Source organism: Astatotilapia calliptera, chromosome 19 (genome assembly GCF_900246225.1).
Source record: "Astatotilapia calliptera chromosome 19, fAstCal1.2, whole genome shotgun sequence".
Lineage (NCBI taxonomy): Eukaryota > Metazoa > Chordata > Actinopteri > Cichliformes > Cichlidae > Astatotilapia > Astatotilapia calliptera.
The window spans coordinates 12,479,219-12,500,574 of record NC_039320.1 but is presented as its reverse complement, the minus strand read 5'-3'; the positions used below and the strand labels follow the sequence as shown (position 1 = coordinate 12,500,574).

Genomic DNA, 21,356 nt, shown 5'->3' with positions numbered 1-21,356 from the left:
TGGTTATATGCTAACCTTATGCTAGCTAATGTTATGCATGAGTATTGTAAAAACCATACTTTCCCTGTGGCGAACAGTTTGATATTAAGCTCTGTTTACAAGCTCTGTTTTGTAATTTTAACTTATTTTATGTATTTTATGACTACTGTTCTTTTTATTAATTTTGTTTTTTGTAAGGTGACCTTGGGTTTCTGAAAGGCGCCCTCAAATAAAATGCATTATTATTATTATTATATTGCACAATGGTTAATTAATATGTCACATATGAGCTATGACATCTTTATTTACTCAGCATCAAAGACCAGAAGCAATAAATGCACTTATAAAAACATTTCACTTATGCCAGTGAATAGAAGCTAACAGAGGCTAACAGTAGTTAACAGCGGCAAAAACAGTGCGCTACTGTTAGCTCAGCATATGATGAACAACCTGCCTCAGTATGGCACTGAGCCATATTGGACTCCGTTCACACAGGTTTACAGCCTCTTCCAAATTAAATAAAGGCTGATGGGTTAGGGTTAGGGTCTTCTCACCCAGGATTAATAGCTGAGGTAAAGATAGCAGCCACCATAGCTGGGATTAGGCACTTGAATAGTGAGGGATAATAAAACAGAACTCAGTTCACTGGAATCTACTGACTTTAGTGGTGAAAATTTCAAACACTTTAACTTCAAGTGGGATTGCCAAATTATTTATCCTCGTGGTCTGTGGTGCTGCCTTCTCCAGAATGTTTTAGTGTGATTTATTATTTGATTCATTTATTATGTGATATTAAACTGGTACATAGCTTGTACCAGTGTGTGAATGTGTGTGTGAATGGGTGGATGACTGGATATGTAAAGCGCTTTGGGGTCCTTAGGGACTAGTAAAGCGCTATATAAATACAGGCCATTTACCATTTACCATTTGTGGTAAAAAAAACAAAAAAAACAAAACAAACAAAACAAAAACAAAAAACATTTGAAGCACTACTGTTTTTTTTATGTATTAGCTATACTAAAAAAAACAATTTTATGTGGGGAATATTTTTTTTCTAAAAAAAGACACCCACCAACTAAGACAGTATGCTGCTGGTTACATCCACTTAAAGACCGTCACTCTTTATGCAGCCTTTTACCTGACTTGATTTCTAAATGCTTTGTGGCAGAAAGACTTTTCAGCATCTGTTGTGTAGAAACCAGCAAATATGCAAATGGTTACTACGGTATTGTTTTTGGGAGTCAGTGGCAATTGACTTGTTGTGTCTCTGAAGGATGAGTATGTGTAGCTATAAATTGTATTTTACATCTGGCATCTGACCGCAGTCTATGCTTCTGTTGCAGCTTTATTTTTGGTTGGTCATTTGTGGGCTGCTCTAAATAATGGGACCAATTTTAAAATTGGAGTGGATAAAAACAAGGGGTCTGTCATGGGTGGAAATGCAATGACCAAATTAACAGGGTTTGCTGGCGGATGTGCTGCTGTTGTTTACAATTGCTTTGGCTTGCTATTGAATTATGAGAAACTCACAAACTGTTATGATTTTAAAAATCTACTGTAAAGCAAAGGGTTTTTTATGGGTTTGGGTTTTGCTATTTTTTTCTCTATCTGCAGAGAGTTTATTGTGAAGAACCTCTCTTGACCCCCTGCCAGCTTGTCACCTTTGTAGTTTTGAAAAGTGGATGCTATGGATGAAGCAAGGGAATAAGTTCACAAGGAATGGGTTTACTGACATTTGACTTTGATCCCTTCTAATCCGGGATCAGTAACTGTCGCATGCAGTTGAGCGAAGAAATACAGATGAGTTAACCACTTTTACCTTCATATTCCTAGCAAGTCACATCAAAAATGTTACTGTTAAAAAAAGAACTTTGAAAAATACTCATTTGTTTTGGGACCAGCACTTGTCGTTTTCAAGTCAGATTAGGAAATAGAAAAAAAATAAACAATATGGGTTACAGATTTTTAATTTATTTCTAGTCCCTGTTGCACCTTCTGTTTGTCAAAAATCACTTGCCACACATCCATTCATATGTATATATTTTACAAAAGGCTCCTGCTTGCTTGATAGGAAATTAATTTGCTTCAAATGCAAATGCCATTAAACAGTCAAATGGATACATAAATAAGCTCAGCCGGACAGAATCTCATTGTAATCAGGAAATAAACATATCCATCATGTCAATTAAAGGGTTTCATGGGGAGATTTGTCAGCACAGTTACAGCTCTCTAGCCACAAAGAGACATCCATTGTTAGATGTAATTTGCTTGATGTCTGCACTTCTGTGCAAATACAGCATCTCATATTTTTTCCCAGTATTTGATCAAATAGCGCTGCGCTGCTGGGAATTCAGTAGTTAATCTGTATAGAAAATTAAGAAGGCCGGAGTTGGCTCTCATCTCTCTGACCTTGAGCTGTGTACCACAAAGCATCACTGAATCCATGCTTTGTTTGATAAGTAAGGTCAGGGTCATAATTTTGTGACAGGCTCATTAAGCAGTCACACAACATTGTTAACAGATTCAGTACCGCTGGCAACTCTGGGAATGCTCTGCTTGATTACCAGTAGCCCTAAGATTCACTCTTGTCTGTTTAGATTTTTTTTTTAATTAATTAAATATCTTTAGTACATTCAAGCACACACATATTAAATTCATTAGGATCAATTTCTGGCCTTGTTTACAAGGATCTCCTAACTTTGATTAAACTAAATTATATATGTATGGGATTTTATAACCAGCTTGCATAATTTGCTCTGATAACCTCAACTTCCTTTACAGGGTAAATAAATTACAGGAAGTGATATTGATTCTTTTGACACTGTCAAGCCATCATTGCGTAAAAGATTTAACTTTCTCATAGGTAAATTTACAATGGGTAACTAGTGACTTACTAGAGTCATTCATCAGCATCTCATTTTTTTACACCTATCATTCAAAGGTGCAAGTTCATTTATTCAATGATTAAACAGGAGGAAAAAAAAATTGACTCCCCTTTGTACTGTGTAAAACTGAAACCACTGTTCCAGGTTAATAACATTTTAATGCAAATGTCTTGTGTGTATTTAGAAGCTATTTAAAATTAATCATCAGTTGACTAATCAACAGATCATGTTTTCAAGTCTGCATGGTGATTGACATTTTAAAGGCAAATTAGTTTGCTGAGTGTGGTTAACGTTGGCAGTGCTACCAAAAAGCATGTGGAAAAAAGTTTGGGCCACACCTCATAATTGTAAAATAAAATAAAAGTGTATAAAATCTAGCACCGAGCCATGCAGTCTGCCTTCACAAATATTTGTAAAAGAGTGACCTGTTCTAAAAAGCATGATTTGTGAAATTTCTTTTATACTTGAAATACTCCACGATAAAATGTGATATCATTGCAAAGTGAACATGTTTATGAACCATAGCAATTCAGCCATGAAGTGGCAGACCAAGGCCATGTCCACACTAATATGTTTTTGTTTGAAAGCGCGTCTTTTTCTCTTCGTTTTGGCCTTCTGTCCACAAAGAGACGCCGTTTTTGGTCAAGGAAAACGCAGCGTTCTGAAAACGCTCTACAAAGCGGATACATTTGACAATGCCGTTTTCGCATTGCAGTGTGGACAGTGAACCCGGAGCCTTTTTGAAAACGATGACACATTTTAGTCATGTGATGCAGTCATGTGACCAATTAAACTAAGATAGCGGAGGGCATTATACAGCAGTTGTTTTGTTTGCTCTCAATCTATCAATGATTAATATCAGTTTGTACATGCTCCAGATAACTTTTCTTCAATTTCTTTAATTCTCACTCGCTTTTGCAACTTTGTACTTGTGTGTTACTCGCAGCAACAACTCCACCTCATTGTTAGTCCATTTAAAAAACTCGGTGCTTTTCCTCTACATTTTGCTGCGATGTTTCAAAGAGACGGAAAGTAAATAAATGGCAGACAGAAATGAGGTAGTTTGAATCGTCTTGCGTCTCAGCATGCGCAGTAAGCGTTTTCGGCCGTTTCAATTTGGATGCACAACTCTGTGAAAACGGCTGAAAATGAAAACACCGTTTTCAAATTTATCCGGCTAGTGGTGACGTGGCCCAAGTAAAGTTACAGAGCAGGGTCACCAAATGCTGAGACATCTAATGTAAAAGTCACCAATGCTCTGTTGACTCAGTAACCACAGTACAGGGAGTTCCTTCTCTGAGATTAATATCAGCACAAAAACTGTAAGCTGGGAGCTTCATGGGATGGATTTCTATGGCTTTAGGTGTGAGTTATAGGTGCCCCAGTAATTTGGTGCATATAGCATACGTCAATTACTACACTAACATGTAGCTGTCATTTGTCTTAATTTGAATCTTGCTTGGACAAATTCATTTTCCAACAGGAAGGGAGAGCAGTAATTTCCTAGACAACAGCAGGACTGCTTTGTTTATTTGCAAAATGTGAATATTATACACCACAAAAAAATCAACTGCAGGCTAGTGAGGATAGCAACAAATCCTCACTGCACTTACAATAGATTTTTATGCATTAAACACACAAGTTTCCACAAACTAATTGCAGCGTGCTACGTCCCCCCCCCCCCCCTTTTTTTTTTTTTTTTTGCATGGCAGTCGGTGGTTTCAAAGATTTCAAGGTTATCAAGGTAGTTTGGTTCTGCCTTTGAATGAACTTGATAATCTTTCTTAAAAAGAAGTGGGATGCAAGAAGCACTAATTGGTCATTTAGGCATCACAGATTTACGGTCTTTAAACATTCTCTGTAGATTTACATCTTTAAAGCCCATGATGCTTTATCGCTTCACGCTGTTGTATCCAAAGCATCCCCCATAATCTCGGGGGTATTGCTATTCATAGATTGTCTTTAATTATCAACAAAGCCTGTTTGTTCCTGAGCCCTTCCTGACCTTCAAAACACAAGGTTTGAGTAACCAAGAACAAAAAAGACAATAATATTGTGATTGTGACTGGGATACATGACCGATTTAATTACATTCAGTTAAGTTGAACTTAATGGAGTGTAGATCAGAGAGAATAGAAATTAAACCTTTTGAAATGGAATAACTGTGGTGGCACATGGGAGCTGTTTTGATTGAACTTCCATTCTACTTCAAAACAACCTGAACTATTGGATTACTTAATCATGCCATAAAGCACTATGGGTATTTTCACTGAGTCACTACATATGACAGCTAGAATGAATTCATTCTTTAATTGTTCCATAACAAATATTTGTAAATGCTTTACAGATTCCTTGATCACACTGAATAATCACTTATAAAGATGGTTAATTCTGTTTGTTTTAAGCACTTATAGATGCGCAAGATGACTTTTATTGAAAATGGGCTCCAAAATTTAATTTTTTTTATTTTTGCCTGTCACGTTTGGTTCTTTAGCTTTCAGAATTATTGTCCGAGGGCCAAGAAAGATGCCCAACGGATTTACTTTACCAAGTGGATCATCACAGCCTTGCCATATTGGGCCATTTGTTATTATTATTATTTATTTATTTTTATATTTTAAGGATAGCGAGCCTTTATGATGCATCCACTCTTCTACCACGTTTTCTGTGATCTTCAGAAATAGAGATACATTTCACCTGAGTTATTTAAAACCTGTGCCTCTTTGAAGTCATGACTGAGAAGCTGTTATTTTCCTTTTTCTTTTTTTCCCAAAATGGAAATACTGATTAAGCACATAAATTCTTGAGATAAATTCTGAGATATTACTGTTTAATATTGAACACCTGATTCAAATTCAGTCCGCACTTCTAGCAATTATGCTGTGCTCTGGGACAAATCAAGTATTAAAATGAACTTTTTAACACAAAGATTTTTCCTCACAAATCTGCTCCTAAGTAACAATAGATATTGTTCTCTGGGAGAAAGGAGGAGAAGGGATTTTGTGAATGATGCTTAGCTTTTCTATAAATAGCTCTTGTTTTATAATAACCTTTGCCGTAACTTCAAATAGTTACGGGCGGGTTGGTTGGTTAAACCAAAGAATGAGTGAACCATTAAAGCCACGTCCACAGTGATTTGGCAAGTCATCGGTTCTTAATCACTTTGCTCATGCAGGAGGTGGGCGGAATTGGATGACAGGTCCAGATCTTGCTCACCACAGGTGAATCAAATCTTTCATCCCCAATTGGCAGCACACGCTGCTTGGCTTGTCAATGTGCCAAGCGTATTTCTGCATCCATCCATCCATCCATCCATTTCTGCATACATGAATATTAGTATGATATCCAATGGTCAAAAGATATGAGCAGACAGCTCTGAAACTTTGAGTGTTCAAAATGTTTTCCTGAAAAGGTTTTTCTATTTTATTTTGATTTTTATATATATTTTATGTAAGCCTGAATATATTTCAATATTTTTCATCAGAACATACTGCAGTTTCATAGTACATTTCCAATGTACAATCCAGTATTTATAAACAGTATTTATAAAATAGCTACAGACACCATTATTAATAGTATTATGACCTATATTTCAATTCACAAAAATAGGCAATATGAGTTCTTCAAGTTGTGTGTGTCCACATTGATTGGGTTGTACTCAAAATATGACACAAAAACACATTTTTATACACTATTTTCTTTTGACTCCTTACGCCTTATGAGCTTAAAATAAGAATTAAAGGGACTGCTCAACCAAAATAAGTGAGGACTTTAAAAAAAATGCAATTTTTAAAAAAAAAGTTTGCATTTCAGTTATACCCACAATCATTAAGTGTCCCTATTGGTTTAATTCTGTGCATTACTGAGTCATACTGCATAGCAGATGATATGTTTAATATATTGCATGAAGCATGAACTTACAGAAGGATGACTGTTATATAAATAGACTGCGATTTACTGTCTGTTGCCACAGTACGCTTATTTGAGAGAATGTAGTTATGGACCAGCTAAAAAGAAAGCTCACTTTTAAAATTCTAATGATTTACCCTTATTTGCCATTCAGATAATCCATAATCCAAAAGTGGACTTGGTGTTCTATTCAGTATGAATGTTTTTGCAAATGTTTGTCCCCAGAATCAGGACAGAGTTAGGAAAAAAGGCTTTTGCATATGCTGCCAGTTTTCCTGGAATAATTTCCAAAAGGCCCTGAAATGTTCTGAACTAGTTATTATGAGAGTGTTTTAGTCCCTCTCGAAAAAGAGGAGCTGCCTTTGCAGCTATGAGTAGTGTTTCGTTTTGTGTATGGTATTGTTATTTCTTTTATCAGTGCTCTTAGATGTGTGCAACTAGTGGTCCAAATATACATAAAGGTAAAAGGTTACACTGTGTAAATGTCCCATCTTCTTTTGGCCCAGTGGCAGCAGTCACATGCTGAAAGTAATGCGCTGCTCTTGTACTTTCTGAAACTCACCTTTGTCACACTGGCATTTGCAGATTTGTATATTCTGATAATCATTTTGTTAAACTCTAGAGAATGGCCCAATCACTGAATTTTAAGTTTGGATCCATGTGAGTCAGAACAACAGTGCTGATCAGTGTGAAGCCCGGTACTACTGATCACATTGCATCACTCCACTCTAGCACTGAGACATTTATTGAAGAAAAGGAAATTAGTTTTCACTACAACCTTGAAGTTATCCGTTTCTCCACATCTCATCAGGCCTTAAGGTCGCTAGAGGTAGTGAGGTACAAAAATCAAAGTTTTGTGGGGGTTTTTGCCAAATTATACATTTTAGGTATGGGAGCAGTTACCCTTTCTGGCATTAAGTGGTTGGGAAGGACTGCTGCCACGATTTCTCTACAGGCAACTGCCCTTTTAATTGACAGCATTGACCAGCCTAATGCAGCCACCTCAGCTTACCTAATGAATTGATATCAGTTCATTAGGTAAAACTCCTTTTAGGTCCTCAGTCTAAGATTTCAAGGCTTTTATAACTTCCAATTGTGTTCTGAATGTTAGGATTGTAGATTAAAACATGTAAAGAGTGAGATATGAAGAGATATACAAGTAGACTCGCATTGGATATTGAACAAAATGTAAATGTTGGCACCAACCTCTTCATTCTGTATGGTTTTCATTATCAAGGTCCAAAATCATTCCACTTTGGTAACATTTTCTCATATCTGCATCATATCTCATGATATTTCTTCTATAACTACATTTAATAAGGGAGGTGTTGTTTTCTCGGATATCTCAGTTATAAAAGTGGTTTCCCAACATTTTTCTTCTCGTTTAAATAGAAATAATAACACTGTCACACCTAGGTCGACTTGTCCAAGAGGAGGAATATTAAGAGAATTTCAAAGCCACCACAATTTAACATAGACAATTTTCTCATAGCTAATATCTGTTTGTGCATTTGTTTCTGCTGTTTGAGTTTTTCATCCTGCTATCTTCAGACAGGTGGCTGAAAAAAGCACAGTTCACACACTGTTTAGTTGTGCTTTATAGCTTTATAGCCTAGCCTAGTCAGTTTTCTCATTGTAAATTACATAAACAGCATTAGGTCCATGTAGAGGCATGCCTTTGCTATTCAGGTGTGCCACGGAGTGCCACATTCATTTTTTGTATTAAAGTGATGTCCACAAAGTAAATGATCCAGCCATCTATGCATCCATCCACCTACTAGCTTAACCCACTATCCAGGGTCACAAAGGGTGGGTCATTCAAGGTGAATCATGACCACTGAAGGCAACTATTCACTTTCACCCCTACAGCCTATTTCAATTCAGGATTTAACCTAACTTGCCTATCTTTGGACTGTGACAAGAAACCGGAGCATCTGGAAAAACACAGAAAATGCCTCAGGCAGTTACAACAAATTCACTGCATACACATAACATATTTAGACCTTACAGTATAAACATTCATGTGAGAAGAGAGCTTTCACAGGACTCTATGAACCCTAGTGGAAAAAAGCACACCATTACTGATTAATAGGAATTCAGATAAGTAGTAGCCAGGCACATTTGACTAGCAGAAATTTTTAGCTGTTTGCTGGTCTAGAGCATTCAGGGGTGTAATAACACAATGTCAGAGTCTTCTCAGCAGCATATGTCCCAGAACATTCGATCCAAGGTCAGAGGTTGGCTGTGCAATGCAGAAATCCTTGGCTCAGGTTTCAGGTAGCATTGAACAAGAAGGCAGCAAGGTTTACGGAGTTGTCTAAAAGAATTCAGGAACATTGCCCTTTGGACAAGACGAAACCGATCTTATTTATTTATTTTCAGGAACGAGACCTGGGAACTTTGCGGTTATTGAGTTGAATATGAACTCCTCTATATACCAAAGGGTTTGAGAATCAAATGTGAGGCCATTTGTCCGACAGCTATAGCTTGGTTGAAATTGGGTCTTGCCACAGGGCAATGATCCCAAACACAGCAGCAAATCTACAACAGAACGGATAGAAAAGAAGAGAAAAAAAATCAAAGTGTTGCAATTATCCAGTCAAACTACAGACCTTAACCCGAACAAAATGCTGTGGCAGGACCTTTAGAGAGCTGTGCATAAATGAATGCCAGCAAACCTCAGTGAACAGAAGTGGACACAATTCCTCTCGAACAATGTGCAAGTCTCAGAAAAATGATTACTGCAAGTTATTACTGCTTCTATAAGCTGCTTAAACATGAGATGTACTTCATGTTTCACAGGGCTGCATAGAGTCCTGTGGAAACTCTTTTTCACATGACTGTGGAAGAAAATGAGCAGATCAGTCATTTTAATCATTGTTGATTATTCATACAAATAATGGATAGAATGGCACCAGAAATAATTCTGCTTTATTGTTTTGTCATGGTTTGGAGAAAAAAAACAGATGTCATTGAAATGTATTTTTGTTGGTAAGGTATTTATGATCTTGACCACAGAAAAACATCAGCATTGTTAAAAGTCGTTGCTGAAAGTCAAACTGTGTGTTGAGTACTGCACTAGCCACTCAACCACCATTAACAGTTTCTGTACTGTGTCGAGCATTTTGACTTTCTATTGTGTAGTTTCACTCTGTTGTTGAAGTATTTTTTCTGCCATTTGGATTTTTTTAACCTTCCCTTTACATCCAGAGTCATATATACAGTCAGTATTTCACATCACTTATCACAGTCATATAACGCTGTATAAAACCAAATGAAAATGTGTTTACAGAGAAGCTCGGAAAAGCTATTCAGCATTGTTTCCAGGTTGTGGATTGTCAGCAGTTTTAAAATGCTCTCCACTGAGCATGACTGGCTGGCTTACAAAGACTGAGTATGCTTGTTGGGTTTTCATTAAAGAAAAGGCCACCACCAACCTACCTGATGCAGATGCAGAAACGTTAGAAGTGCTTTAGTTTCATTTGTATATGTATAACTAAAAGAACAAATACAGCTGTTCTGTGTGACACAGACTCTGTTAGGCTTGGACAGAAAGTAGCAGTGATGCTAACACCGAGGCTTTGCTGTGAAAGAGGTGGAATCTAAGTTTTATTAGCTGAACAAAAATGCTTAAAGAGAAAAGGTAAATGTTGTTGCTCTAGGGTCAATGTGTAGTATACCTTATATCTGACAGACAGGCATAAAATGGGAAAGTTTCCAACATATCAGCACAGTAAGGCTACAAAAAGTACAATAACTTTGGAAAAGTAAGTGTTTTCACTTGTGCCAGTCTTCATTGTAGGCGTGTAACTGCATCTCTGAACAACCTTGTAGTTACAGCCGCTGAAGTGACCTCAGCATGACATCATCATGCTCAGTTCAGTCAGTTTGCAAATGGAAAAAAATAGCCCAAAGCAAAATATAAAATTGCAATCATGACAATGTTACAAAAATATAGAAGTTAAAAGGGATTGTGTCATTTGTATTCGACTGCATTTTTTCTTTAACAAGTCAAGTATTTTAATTTTTATTTAGTGTTTTTTCTATTTTATTTTATTATTTTTTGTGCAGCTTTTTACTGATAGAGTGGATAAAAAATACCAGTCTTGGATTTGCTCCAGACCTCAAAATTGTAAAGTGTTACTAGTGTTACTAGTGTTCAACTAGTGTTGACACAGTAGATGACCTCCTATAGAGCATCTTGGTTCAATCCCTGGCTGCTCCAGTTTGCATGCCAAAGTACCCTTGGGCAAGATACAGAACGTCGAGTTGCTCTTGACGTGTTCTTCAGAGTGTGGCTGTTAGATAGAAAGCACTTAGGCATAGAAATAAGTGCATGTGTGAATGAGGCTTGTAGTATAAAGCGCTTTGAGTCCTCAAGGAGAATAGAAAAGTGTCGTAGAAGAACTAGTCCATTTGATGCATGTGAGTTCCATACTGTTTCAGATTTTATGGTATAAGTAATCACTTGATTGCTGGATTGAGTGTCAAAGATCACATGACTTTTAGTGTAAAAAAGAAAGAAAAGGAGTGCAGGGATTTATGCATATTTCACCCCTGGCAGGCAAAGCTGATGACCAATTAAAATATATATTTGGTAGAAATTGACCATGAACTCTTTGCTCCTTTCTTGACTTTTTTTAAAGCTCCCCTTAATAAAAAATGACTTTCTAAAACATTCTAAGACAACAGCTCTGAATCCATATCAAATAAATCTATGTACTGTGTTACAGAGTACTTTCTAATGAAGCTGAAATAAAGCCAAATTGCATAATGCCGCTTTCAATCACGAATTGTAGCAAGTCAATTTAGCATGCAGTCTGCACTCAGTGACATGACACATTCCAAGGTAACTCGAGCTGGTGTTACGTGAACATTTGTGCAGAATTCATGTTGTAAACAACGCAGCCAAACTACTATTTTGACAGAAGAGCACAGAATATGGTTTTAACTTGATTTTGAATGTCAGAAGCAAGTGGAGACTTCACAAAAACCTTCTGCTGAAGTACTGCCACTTTGTAGTGAAAGGTTGTATTTTTTTTTTATTATATTACCAAAATTACCTTTTAAAGGCTGAAACTAATATTTTTAACTTAAACCACAAATGCTCTAACCTGCTGTAGGACTCGGGCACTAAAAGTACACTGTTAACAAACGTATTTTGTCATTTAGTCAGTTAATTTAGATAGTTCACTACACATGACAGAGCCCCTGCTCTCTGCTCACTCCTCATTTATTTTTTTGCCTTTTTCTCATTGTTATGGAAATGAAGATGACACCAGGTTTGCCCTTGTGCAGAAATAATTTTTCAAGAGATGCAGATGTATGCTATGAAATTGAGATAAATGCATTATGAAATATTACCTGATGTCAAGAAGAACAAGTGAGTATATGTTACAGCAGGCATGGACATATATCATATATCTTCCTCTACGTCTGCACTCCAGATAAGGAAACAGTATGTTTTTTGTGTTGTCAACAAGCAAAAGGCTCTCCTTAAGCCTTCTTGTAGAGCCAAAACAAACAGCACCAGAAACATGACAGCTCATTATGATCCAGGTTCTAACAGGATTGACCTTTTCCAGACCTCCCCAAAATGGTAGAACCTCACCAAATAAGTGGGTTACCTCCAAAAATCCATTACAGCCACTGTCCTTCTCATCGCCCACAAGCTCCCTAAATGAAGCCATTTTCTTAGCACACCTTGTCAGCTACCCGAGGTGTTTGGGTTTTTTTTTGTTTAGGTTTTTTTTGCAATTCTCTGCACCATAGTTTTTCTCTTCTCTTTCTATTTGTTTTGGTAAAAAAGCTCTAGATGTCTTAAACAAGCACAAGATATTCTGAGGATTGATGTGATTGTTATAAAAATTTATGAATTTCATGTACTGACTGACTCAATCTTCCACTCTTATGTTTTTGTGTTTTTTTTTAAAGCAAATATGGTAGAAACGTGTAGGAATAATAATAAATAAATAAAAACCAACATCAAAAACGGTTATGCAACACTTTGCCTCCCATCTCCCAGTACTGTGTATGAAAAGTCATCTGAATGTGACCAAGTCCTCTGAAAAAGCGATTTTCGAAACCACGGGGATGAGCCCGCATGTGGTCTGTCCACAGGCAGTGAAGGACAGATAGAGACAGAGGAAAGATGAGTGGGAGAGGAGCTGACCCTTAATATTCTATGTGAGTAATTTCTTTAAGAAGACTTCTGTGATATTACAACAATAGCATCTTAAGTACTACTACACTCAACTCTATGCCAGACAAAGGCTATTTACACCAAAAGAGAGGCTGTCATTGAGGATTTTACTTTTTGGTTTGAAAAAAATAAATAAAGATTTGCTCATTTATTACAAAAAAATCTCTATCTTACCTAGAAACCTTAAACCTTAACAAAACTGGTTTAAAAATGGTTTTACAGGGAGATGGGTGAGGGTTAGAGGCTATGCACGAGTTACTGTAAAGCAGCAGCACCGTGGTTTTAAGAACTGTGCATATTTTAAATCACAAAAGGACAAATATAGGAGGAGCGAGGAACATTCTGTTTATTTCATTGAAGGGTTTTTTTTCCCCTGGCGGTTTGTGTAATTAAATGTTCCATTTGCTTATCGGACTAAATAAGGTGTTTTGATGTGTTTTATATTCCAAACCACTCATTATTTGAGCACTCACACAAATATTTTTGCTGGGTCCATCAGTTTCCTTTCCTTGAGAGTTTAGATTAATAACATTACATTAGAGCGAGCATCAAGATTCGCCATTAACATGAATGTTTTCATATCTATTTTGTAGATATTAACAATGACACAGGTTACTAGGGCCAATATGTTAATGTGAGTGTCTCTTATTTCAGCAGATCGCCAGTGCTCTGGCCATAGCAAAGCATGTGACCAGCACTTGGAGGCTATCCCAGAGTTTACGTGGAGTATTGTGGCTGCAGGGGACCTGCGTGACGAGAGAAATGAGAAAAGTGTTAAGAAGTCAGGAAGTCCCCAGGGTTGGGAGGAAGGTAAGAACGAAGGTATCACCTTCCCCCGTTGCAGGGGAATTTCATTTTTCAACAAACTTTATCTAGCTGTCTACTTTTGGCTCATGTTTAACATCATAAACTACATGTAATTATCCACCTTTAATTATGGGTTTTGTTTGTTATGAATGACATGTATCCTTAGATTTTTACTGGAATCTTCCTTTAAACGGGTACCTAAACGATCTCACTTTGAATCTTATATTTTAAACCCAACAAATAAGTGGTGCAAAAAGCAGAGTACACTTCACTGAGCCTGTATTCAGCGACATCTTGTAGGCTCTTGCCTTCAAATCTTCCATATCCTCCAGCATCATTCATTTTCATACCTTGGAAGATGAGAAAACAGTTTCTTTCATCTTATCTCCTGAGGTGATGGTGAAATGGAGGGAGGCAGAAGTGTCTATTTATTTCCTTAAATGTTTTTTTTTTCTATGATGAGCTACAAGTCTGAGACCAGATGGGTGGACCGTTGGATGAAATTGGAAAAGTGAAATGTATTGACTCATAAAAGGAAGCAGTAAGAGTGAGTGGACTATAGAAATGATTGATGTCTGTCTTGTACATCTAGCTTAAGCTGTAAATGAAGGCAGAGGGTGCATGAGTGCATGTGTTGGTTAAAGCTAGAGTTGGTATAGTAGAAACGGGACAAGACGGTGAATAAAAATAACACTGGGTTCTTTGATATCTGTTACTGGTAAACCAGGACTAATTACTGCGTATCATTTGGCAAATAAATCATTAATACTGTCAGTGGTTTGATGCATATTTATCCAGATGCATGCCTGAGTTAGTTTTTTGCACAGGTTAATGGAACAATACTAATTAATTAATTACTAATACTGTAAAAACCAGCAACCGGCTCTGCAAATCCTTTTCACCTTACTCAACTAATCAGAAGACACTTAAACAAAGTTTGTCAAATGAGAGTAGGATATCGTTTATTAACATACATATTACTTTACTATTTTTATTTCTTTGACATTACAAAAATTATATATTCATATATCATTCATTACTGAATGCATATAAACAGGGTTTAGAATTTAGTTTTTCGAGTGTTTGCAAACATTCAATGCTTTTAAAGGGATAGTGATGTTGTGAGATGATGGTCACATTTTTATTCACATTAATAATGCTTGTAAAAAATGATGGTAATTTCAATAATTGGATCTTTGATTTCATATTTTTAGAATTACAAACTTATTTACAGATAAAATATAGAAATATAGAATATAGAAACTGTGATTTTTAGGTTAAATAATCTTTTCTAAAATATTTCTTTACTCAACTTTGAAATAAATATTTGACCAACATACAAACTGAAAGTACTTTAAAAGAAAGAAGGAATCAAAACTAAATTTACACACAGAATTTAGGAATTCCAGTTTTTCAGTTCAAAATGTGTGCTGTCACTGTGATACTAATTTACTGTTTATTTTTGATACTTGCAATACAGCAGGTGAAGCCCTGTTAACGTTCACCAACCAGGATTTTCTTTAATAGATTTTTAATAGGCCTAGATTATAAAACATATCACCAAAACATGGTTTTCATCCTTCCTGGAATGATTCTTTTTAAGTTAACTTTAAAGATAAGTGGGATTAAATTAAAAACGTATATGATACGCCTTAGTATAATTAATGGGACATCAGATCGTTGTAGCGGTCTTCATGACCCATTTAGCATCCAAAGCTAAGTTGTGCTTGCATGTACCAAAAGAAAACGGTAAACAAAGCTGATCGTGATTGAAGGAAGGCAATGCAGAGTACAAAGGAAATATATGTGCATAATCATGTTCAACCCCTCAGTTAGCCACAATGCAGTTGGCGTATTGTGAATAATTGAGCTGGGTGAGCTGCTGTCTCCACATATTTCACTGGCACTTTTTAAAAGAGATGGAAATAAGGGATGAATACTTAATGGCTATGATCTGTGGAATTGCAAGAGCTGTTTTCTACAGTACCTCATTCATCCACTGTAAGATGTTAAACTTCGAAGCTTGTAAACGCACAGCCTTTTATCCAGTGATGCTAGTATTTAGCTTTAAGTTGTTAAGAGACGAGATGAGGAAACACTGAGGTTATAAGCAGCCAAGGCCAGCAACCCTGAAAATATGGTTAATAATACTTTTCTATGTATATTCCAATGTGCTGTATACAGTGATAAATAATTAATGTTGTTTGTTGTGCAAAGAATAAAATAGAATAAAAAAAATGATAATACTGCTAGAACATTCCTACTGTGACTGCAGACTTCACTTTACATCACATCATTACAGGAATGCCCACATGGAGGACGAAATGAGCCTTTCCTACATCTTACACATTTGTTTAGCCAAACTATCAAGTGAATTTTATATATACCTACATATTTAAAACTGACTCCAATATCAATGTGAAGTACATTTTTGAACCTGGCCTATGCGTTATTTTCATAAGCACTTATCCAATTTAGGGTTTAGGAGGGGAGTGTTGGGGTTTGAGCCTAACCCAGCTGTCATGGGGTGAGAGGTGGGGTACACCCTGAGCACATCGCCAGTACATGACATTACTAACACAGAGAAACGGATGTCCACTCACACTCACATGATGCTTTCTGTCAATTTAAAATGACAAATTAACCCAATTCCAATTTGGAATTTGGAAGGATACTTGAATAGCCAGAGGGTAACCCTGTGCAGGATACGCTCTGTGCAACTAAAGACCACAGCTGGTCAGGATGTCCAGTTGGGAATTTTCTTGCTGTAAGGCATTGATGCTAACCACCACACCACTGTGAAACTGACCATTAAAGGCTAACTGATGAGTTAGCCTTTCAGGCTAACTAACTAGAATTCTTTGTTTATTTGACAATGCAGATATATTTAATTTACCTCCCAAAAAACAGAATTATTGACACATTCAGTTCAGAATACATAGATCTGTCTGCCCTTTTTTTTTTTTTTTATCCTGGTGACAGTTTAATGGTAAAATTGTTCACAAGATAGTATTGGAAAACATTGCTGGTGTGTTGCTCTGACAGGAACATCTCTGGCTTTTAGTTATAGAAATACTCTGGTGGGCGTTGTGTAAATGGCAAGTGCCCAAAACTTGTGGTTTGTTCACTTGTCTTTCTTTTTCTGCTTTTGAGAGGTGATCTAAATATTTTTGACTTGAAACAAATGAAAAACTGACAGCTCTGTGTCTCAGTTCTGTGGAGAGGCCAGTGTGATGGGTGTCTGAATCTTGCTTTGCATTGTAGTTTGTGCTGGGCTTCGGTGGAGAGTGGCCCCTTTTTCCATTTTGGTAAATTTGTGAAACGAAACGTGGCTTAAATGCGCAAATAGTCATTATCATTATGTTTCTCACCATCAGTGGGATGTGAGTCAAGAACACAGTGCACCCTGCTCCTCCCCTGAGGCGTCAGTGTGGGCCACATAACAGCATTATGAGGCAATAGCACACTTGGCAGGGCAGTCGAGATAAAAGACAATCCTTCAAATACAGATCAAGAAAAATCTGCACTAATCATGGATTGGTTTGACACATTAGCTCTTTCTGTTGTGAGAAGGTTGTGTTTTTGCACAGTGGATGGTTAACAAGTCCTGACATGCAGCAGCAACTGTGGAGAGAGGTAAAGCCACAGGTATTTACATCCACTCAGTCAAACCATACAAAATTCTCTCCACCAAATGCTTCTTCTGTGACGCTAATTGGGTTGATTGAAAATGAACTCACCTCTGTAGCGCACTATACAGATTTTAAATCGAGACCCTTTTAGAAGAGGCGAAACGAAGACAAAAATGATTTGAATGCCTCCCCTTTCTGTGCAGAGTGGCTCGTCTCAATTCCATGTCTGCTCCCAATGTCTCCTGCCAAAGAAAGTGTGAATATGATTACACATTGATTTCTCGCTCTCTCACACAGAATAGAGAAACATGAGTTGGAGCAGTGAGCTGACTGTCAGGAGGAAATATCTGGTAGGACGCTGTTTGCTGGAGCAGCTGATTTGTTTGTTTGTAATAGAGTGGCCCTGAGGCTGTCTGTCATTTGCCAACTCTAGAAGTCATCTGAATTTCCTTAGCTGGGCTTGGCATTATAAGGTTCTGGATAAATGGGCAAAAATGTAGTGGGAGCTTGGCTCTGGCTTAGAGAAGCCAATGTCCTAATCTTATATAAAGGTAAAGGGAAACGCTGTCAGTGTACACTGATCACCCACAACACTAAAACCACCTACAGGTGAAGTGAATAACATTGATTATTATTTGACAATGGCAGCTGTCAAGAGGTGGGCAGAAAGTGTCGTGCTTTGACGTCAGTGTGTTGGAAGCAGTCATATCCTTAAGCTTGCCTATTTTCCCTGACTTTGACAAGGGCAAAATTTCCACGGTTAGATGACTTGGCAACTCCAAAATGGCAGGTGTAGCAGTTAATAGTAGTAGTGGGGCTTTGTTGCGTCTTACCTGTCAGCGTACCCACACTGACCTCTGTCCACAATAGTTTCTAGTAATCATCAAAGCTGTGCCATAGAGGAACAAAAAAACATTTCCTACCACCTTTGACCACCCTCAAGCAACTTTATTATAAAGTTCAAATGAGGGTTTTTTGCTTTTCTCATTTTAGTGCTTGGTGTTCAGCTGCCGCGCTTCATTTGCATTACACTGAAACTCTTAATGATTTTGAAATACGAGCCTTCAAGCAGCAACCCCTCCATATCAAACTGTCTGGAAAACTCTCTTAGTGAATGCCATTGATGTGTTTTCTGCTTTAACACAATTAATCACAAAAGATTTATCTGAATACTGTTAAAACCTTGTTTTTAAAAGTAGTTAAGAGTAATTTACTAAAACTGTTGTTAATACATCTCCAAACTATAACTTAAAAATATGCAGAAGTAATTTTACTTAATGGATGGACAAGCCAGAATATACCTGTTTAGTTTATTTAGGTCTGCTCAGTCAGAGAAACACTTTTCAGCTTGAAAACTCCAACATCAGAATATCTGTCTTTTTTTTTTTTATCTTAGGGTAACTGTGAGAGCATGTACTCCTTCCTTGAAACAAATTGAAGGTTTCAACAGAAGCAACAAAAAAATGAAGTAGGAAACCCTTAGATTTATGGAGTTCACATAGTAGTATAGACTGCATTCTTTGGTAGTCCTCTAATGTCCAGTTTTGATGAAGACAACACGAGTTTGCTTCTGCTTGCTTGGTTCTGTCTTACATTTCTAAAGCCCAAACAGCTGATAAGTTACACACCCACCCACATCTATCAAGTTAACACTGGCGGGTTAACTTAAATTAAAAAAAGAGCTTGAAAAAACATTCCCCTCTAAGGTACGAGGATGGGACTGAAAATGACTTAAAAAGCAGCCAATGTCCAAAGAACAACTTGAAATACCTTCATAAAGCCTGAAAAACACTTGGAATAAAAACTAGGTGAAAGTCTGGCCTATCTTATGTAAAATATAGAGAAATTATGGGTCGCTCAAGACTTTTGCACAATTTAAGACCTCTAAGATTTAAGAAATCTAAAGAATAAATCAAAACATTCGGTTGAAAACTAACAGAAAAAATGAAGAACATGCTCATAATTCAAACAGAGGTCTGAAGAAGTAACAACGTAGCAAACAGCAAAAAGTTTCTGCCCATCTCAGACATAACCTCCACAGTGGGTGTAGGATCTTTAAGGAAGCTTGTGTGCAAGAGTATTGTTTTTCTGTATTTCATTTTCCTTGAAATTGTGTCTGTTTATTACATTAGACTGAAATGGATGAATGAAGTACTGGAAATAGTTTTGGTGATTTGCTGTGCAAAAAGTCTGAATGGTAAAACTCACTGTAAAGTTTTATCCATTTCATTTATGTTTTCAAAGCTTACCTATAAGTTTTTTAATTTTAATGGCTAAAGAGGTGTACAATGAAAGCTATCAAAAGACTGTGGAATTCAATTCAGTTATATTTGTATAGCACCAAATTAAATCAGTGGCCTTAATGTGCTTTATATTATAAGGTAAAGACCTCACAATAATACTGAGAACTAATACTGGCTGACCTTTGGGTGAAAGCGGCAATTTTGAGTGGCTGTATCTTTATAGTGGCTAAAATGTTGGTGCCTGACACCACAAGGCAACTCCATAGACATGAGAAGGGGGAACATAAGTAGCAATATACCTTTTCTTTTTACAATAAGATTGAAATCCTTCTGTATTGCTGCCTAGTTGAAGTTTTGTTTTGGTGATCCTGGATAACCCAATGGTTGGCTTGCAATTGAGTCCTTATTCACATTTTAGCAACAAGCTCTTTTGGTTTAGTTGCTAAATGTCCGTAAGCAATGTGGCAAAGGAAAGACAGCAGCTTGAGGACATCTGAACATAACTGACCGCAAACTTTAAAGTGCTTTTTGCAATGACTCAGTGAGGCCTACTGGGAATACCTTCCTGAGCCTCTTCATAAAGACCGAAAGCTCTGGGTTGACTCTGCTCCTTGCACAGTCTACCAGATAAGAAATAGTAAAGAATGGTGTGTGTGATCTTTTTTATTAGAAACTCCATATAAACTTTCTTAAAGTTTGATTTAAATTGAGCCAGAAAAAACTTGTTATTGCACAGTTGCTTTCACCTCTATCCAGTGAGATTGCATCTATACACATCAATGGTCCACTTGCCAGGCACATAGGAAAGCCACCCAATGCCTTTTTTCTGCACCCAGAGCCCTTCTTTTCTGAGCAAATAATTATGAACCATTACTTTGGATGAGAGGCAATTTGTTCTACTTATCCATTTTGTAGCTGAAATGTAATAGCCCTGGCATTTGAAGCAAGACTGTGCTTTGGGTTTGGCCCCTCCATCTGCAGCTTGACCTGTTAAGTATAGCAAAAACCAGGGCACATGAAAAAATGTCTGCCTCTGTGACGAGACACTTGGTCTATCAGACTTTTGTGTGGTTCTATCTAAAATTAAAGAAGAGCTCGGTGTTAAGAATTTAACGGTTTTCTTGCCAGTAAAAGTTCACGTGACCAGGAAACTTAGATCACATAGTTTGCAGATTAAATCAATAGTGGGAATACTGTTTGTTAGACACTGACATTTCTGACCCATGACCTTCTGTTCTTAATAAACCCTCCTTTAATGCATGTATGAAAAGACACATCCTGCCTTCTGAAAGTCAAAGAAGTGCAGAAAGGATGTGTCTGGGTTTTGTGTAGTACCATGGAAATGATCTTGACCTGTGCTCTGATTCGTGACACAATGGCAATCTCTTGGCTCTTAAGTTCATCTGGAATATACACACCTCAAACTGGTGGACGGTTTATTGTTGCATTTCAAAACTGAGGTAGTAACTATAAGAACTTTAAATACTTAAGGAAAATGACATTTTTGCAAGCGCATAGAAAGGAAACTACATTTTTTCCCTTTCTATGGCTCTTTATCTTTCGACATCTAGTTTAGTTTTGGAATGGTATTCATTAATTTTAATAAAAACTTCATTAAAGAGAGCTTTTTTTCCCTCCAAGTTCCAAACTCCCACTAATCTCACAAAATCAGGGCATTCTATTAAAATGCAACTAACAC

General features: G+C 37.0%; 1 protein-coding gene across 4 annotated transcripts in view; it reads left to right on the top strand.

The window, feature by feature from the left end:
* The window catches only part of alk (ALK receptor tyrosine kinase), a 485,678-nt gene that overhangs the window by 233,171 nt on the left and 231,151 nt on the right, over positions 1 to 21,356 (top strand). For 2 of the 4 annotated variants that reach the window (XM_026152849.1, XM_026152845.1), the window contains exon 3: positions 13,630 to 13,797. Coding sequence is in view for 3 of the 4 variants with exons in the window: in XM_026152845.1 (XP_026008630.1) it covers positions 13,630 to 13,797 (168 nt within the window). In the remaining variant the exon portion in view is untranslated. The remainder of the gene's footprint in view (positions 1 to 13,629; positions 13,798 to 21,356) is intronic. The other 2 variants (XM_026152846.1, XM_026152847.1) reach the window with 2 other exon arrangements.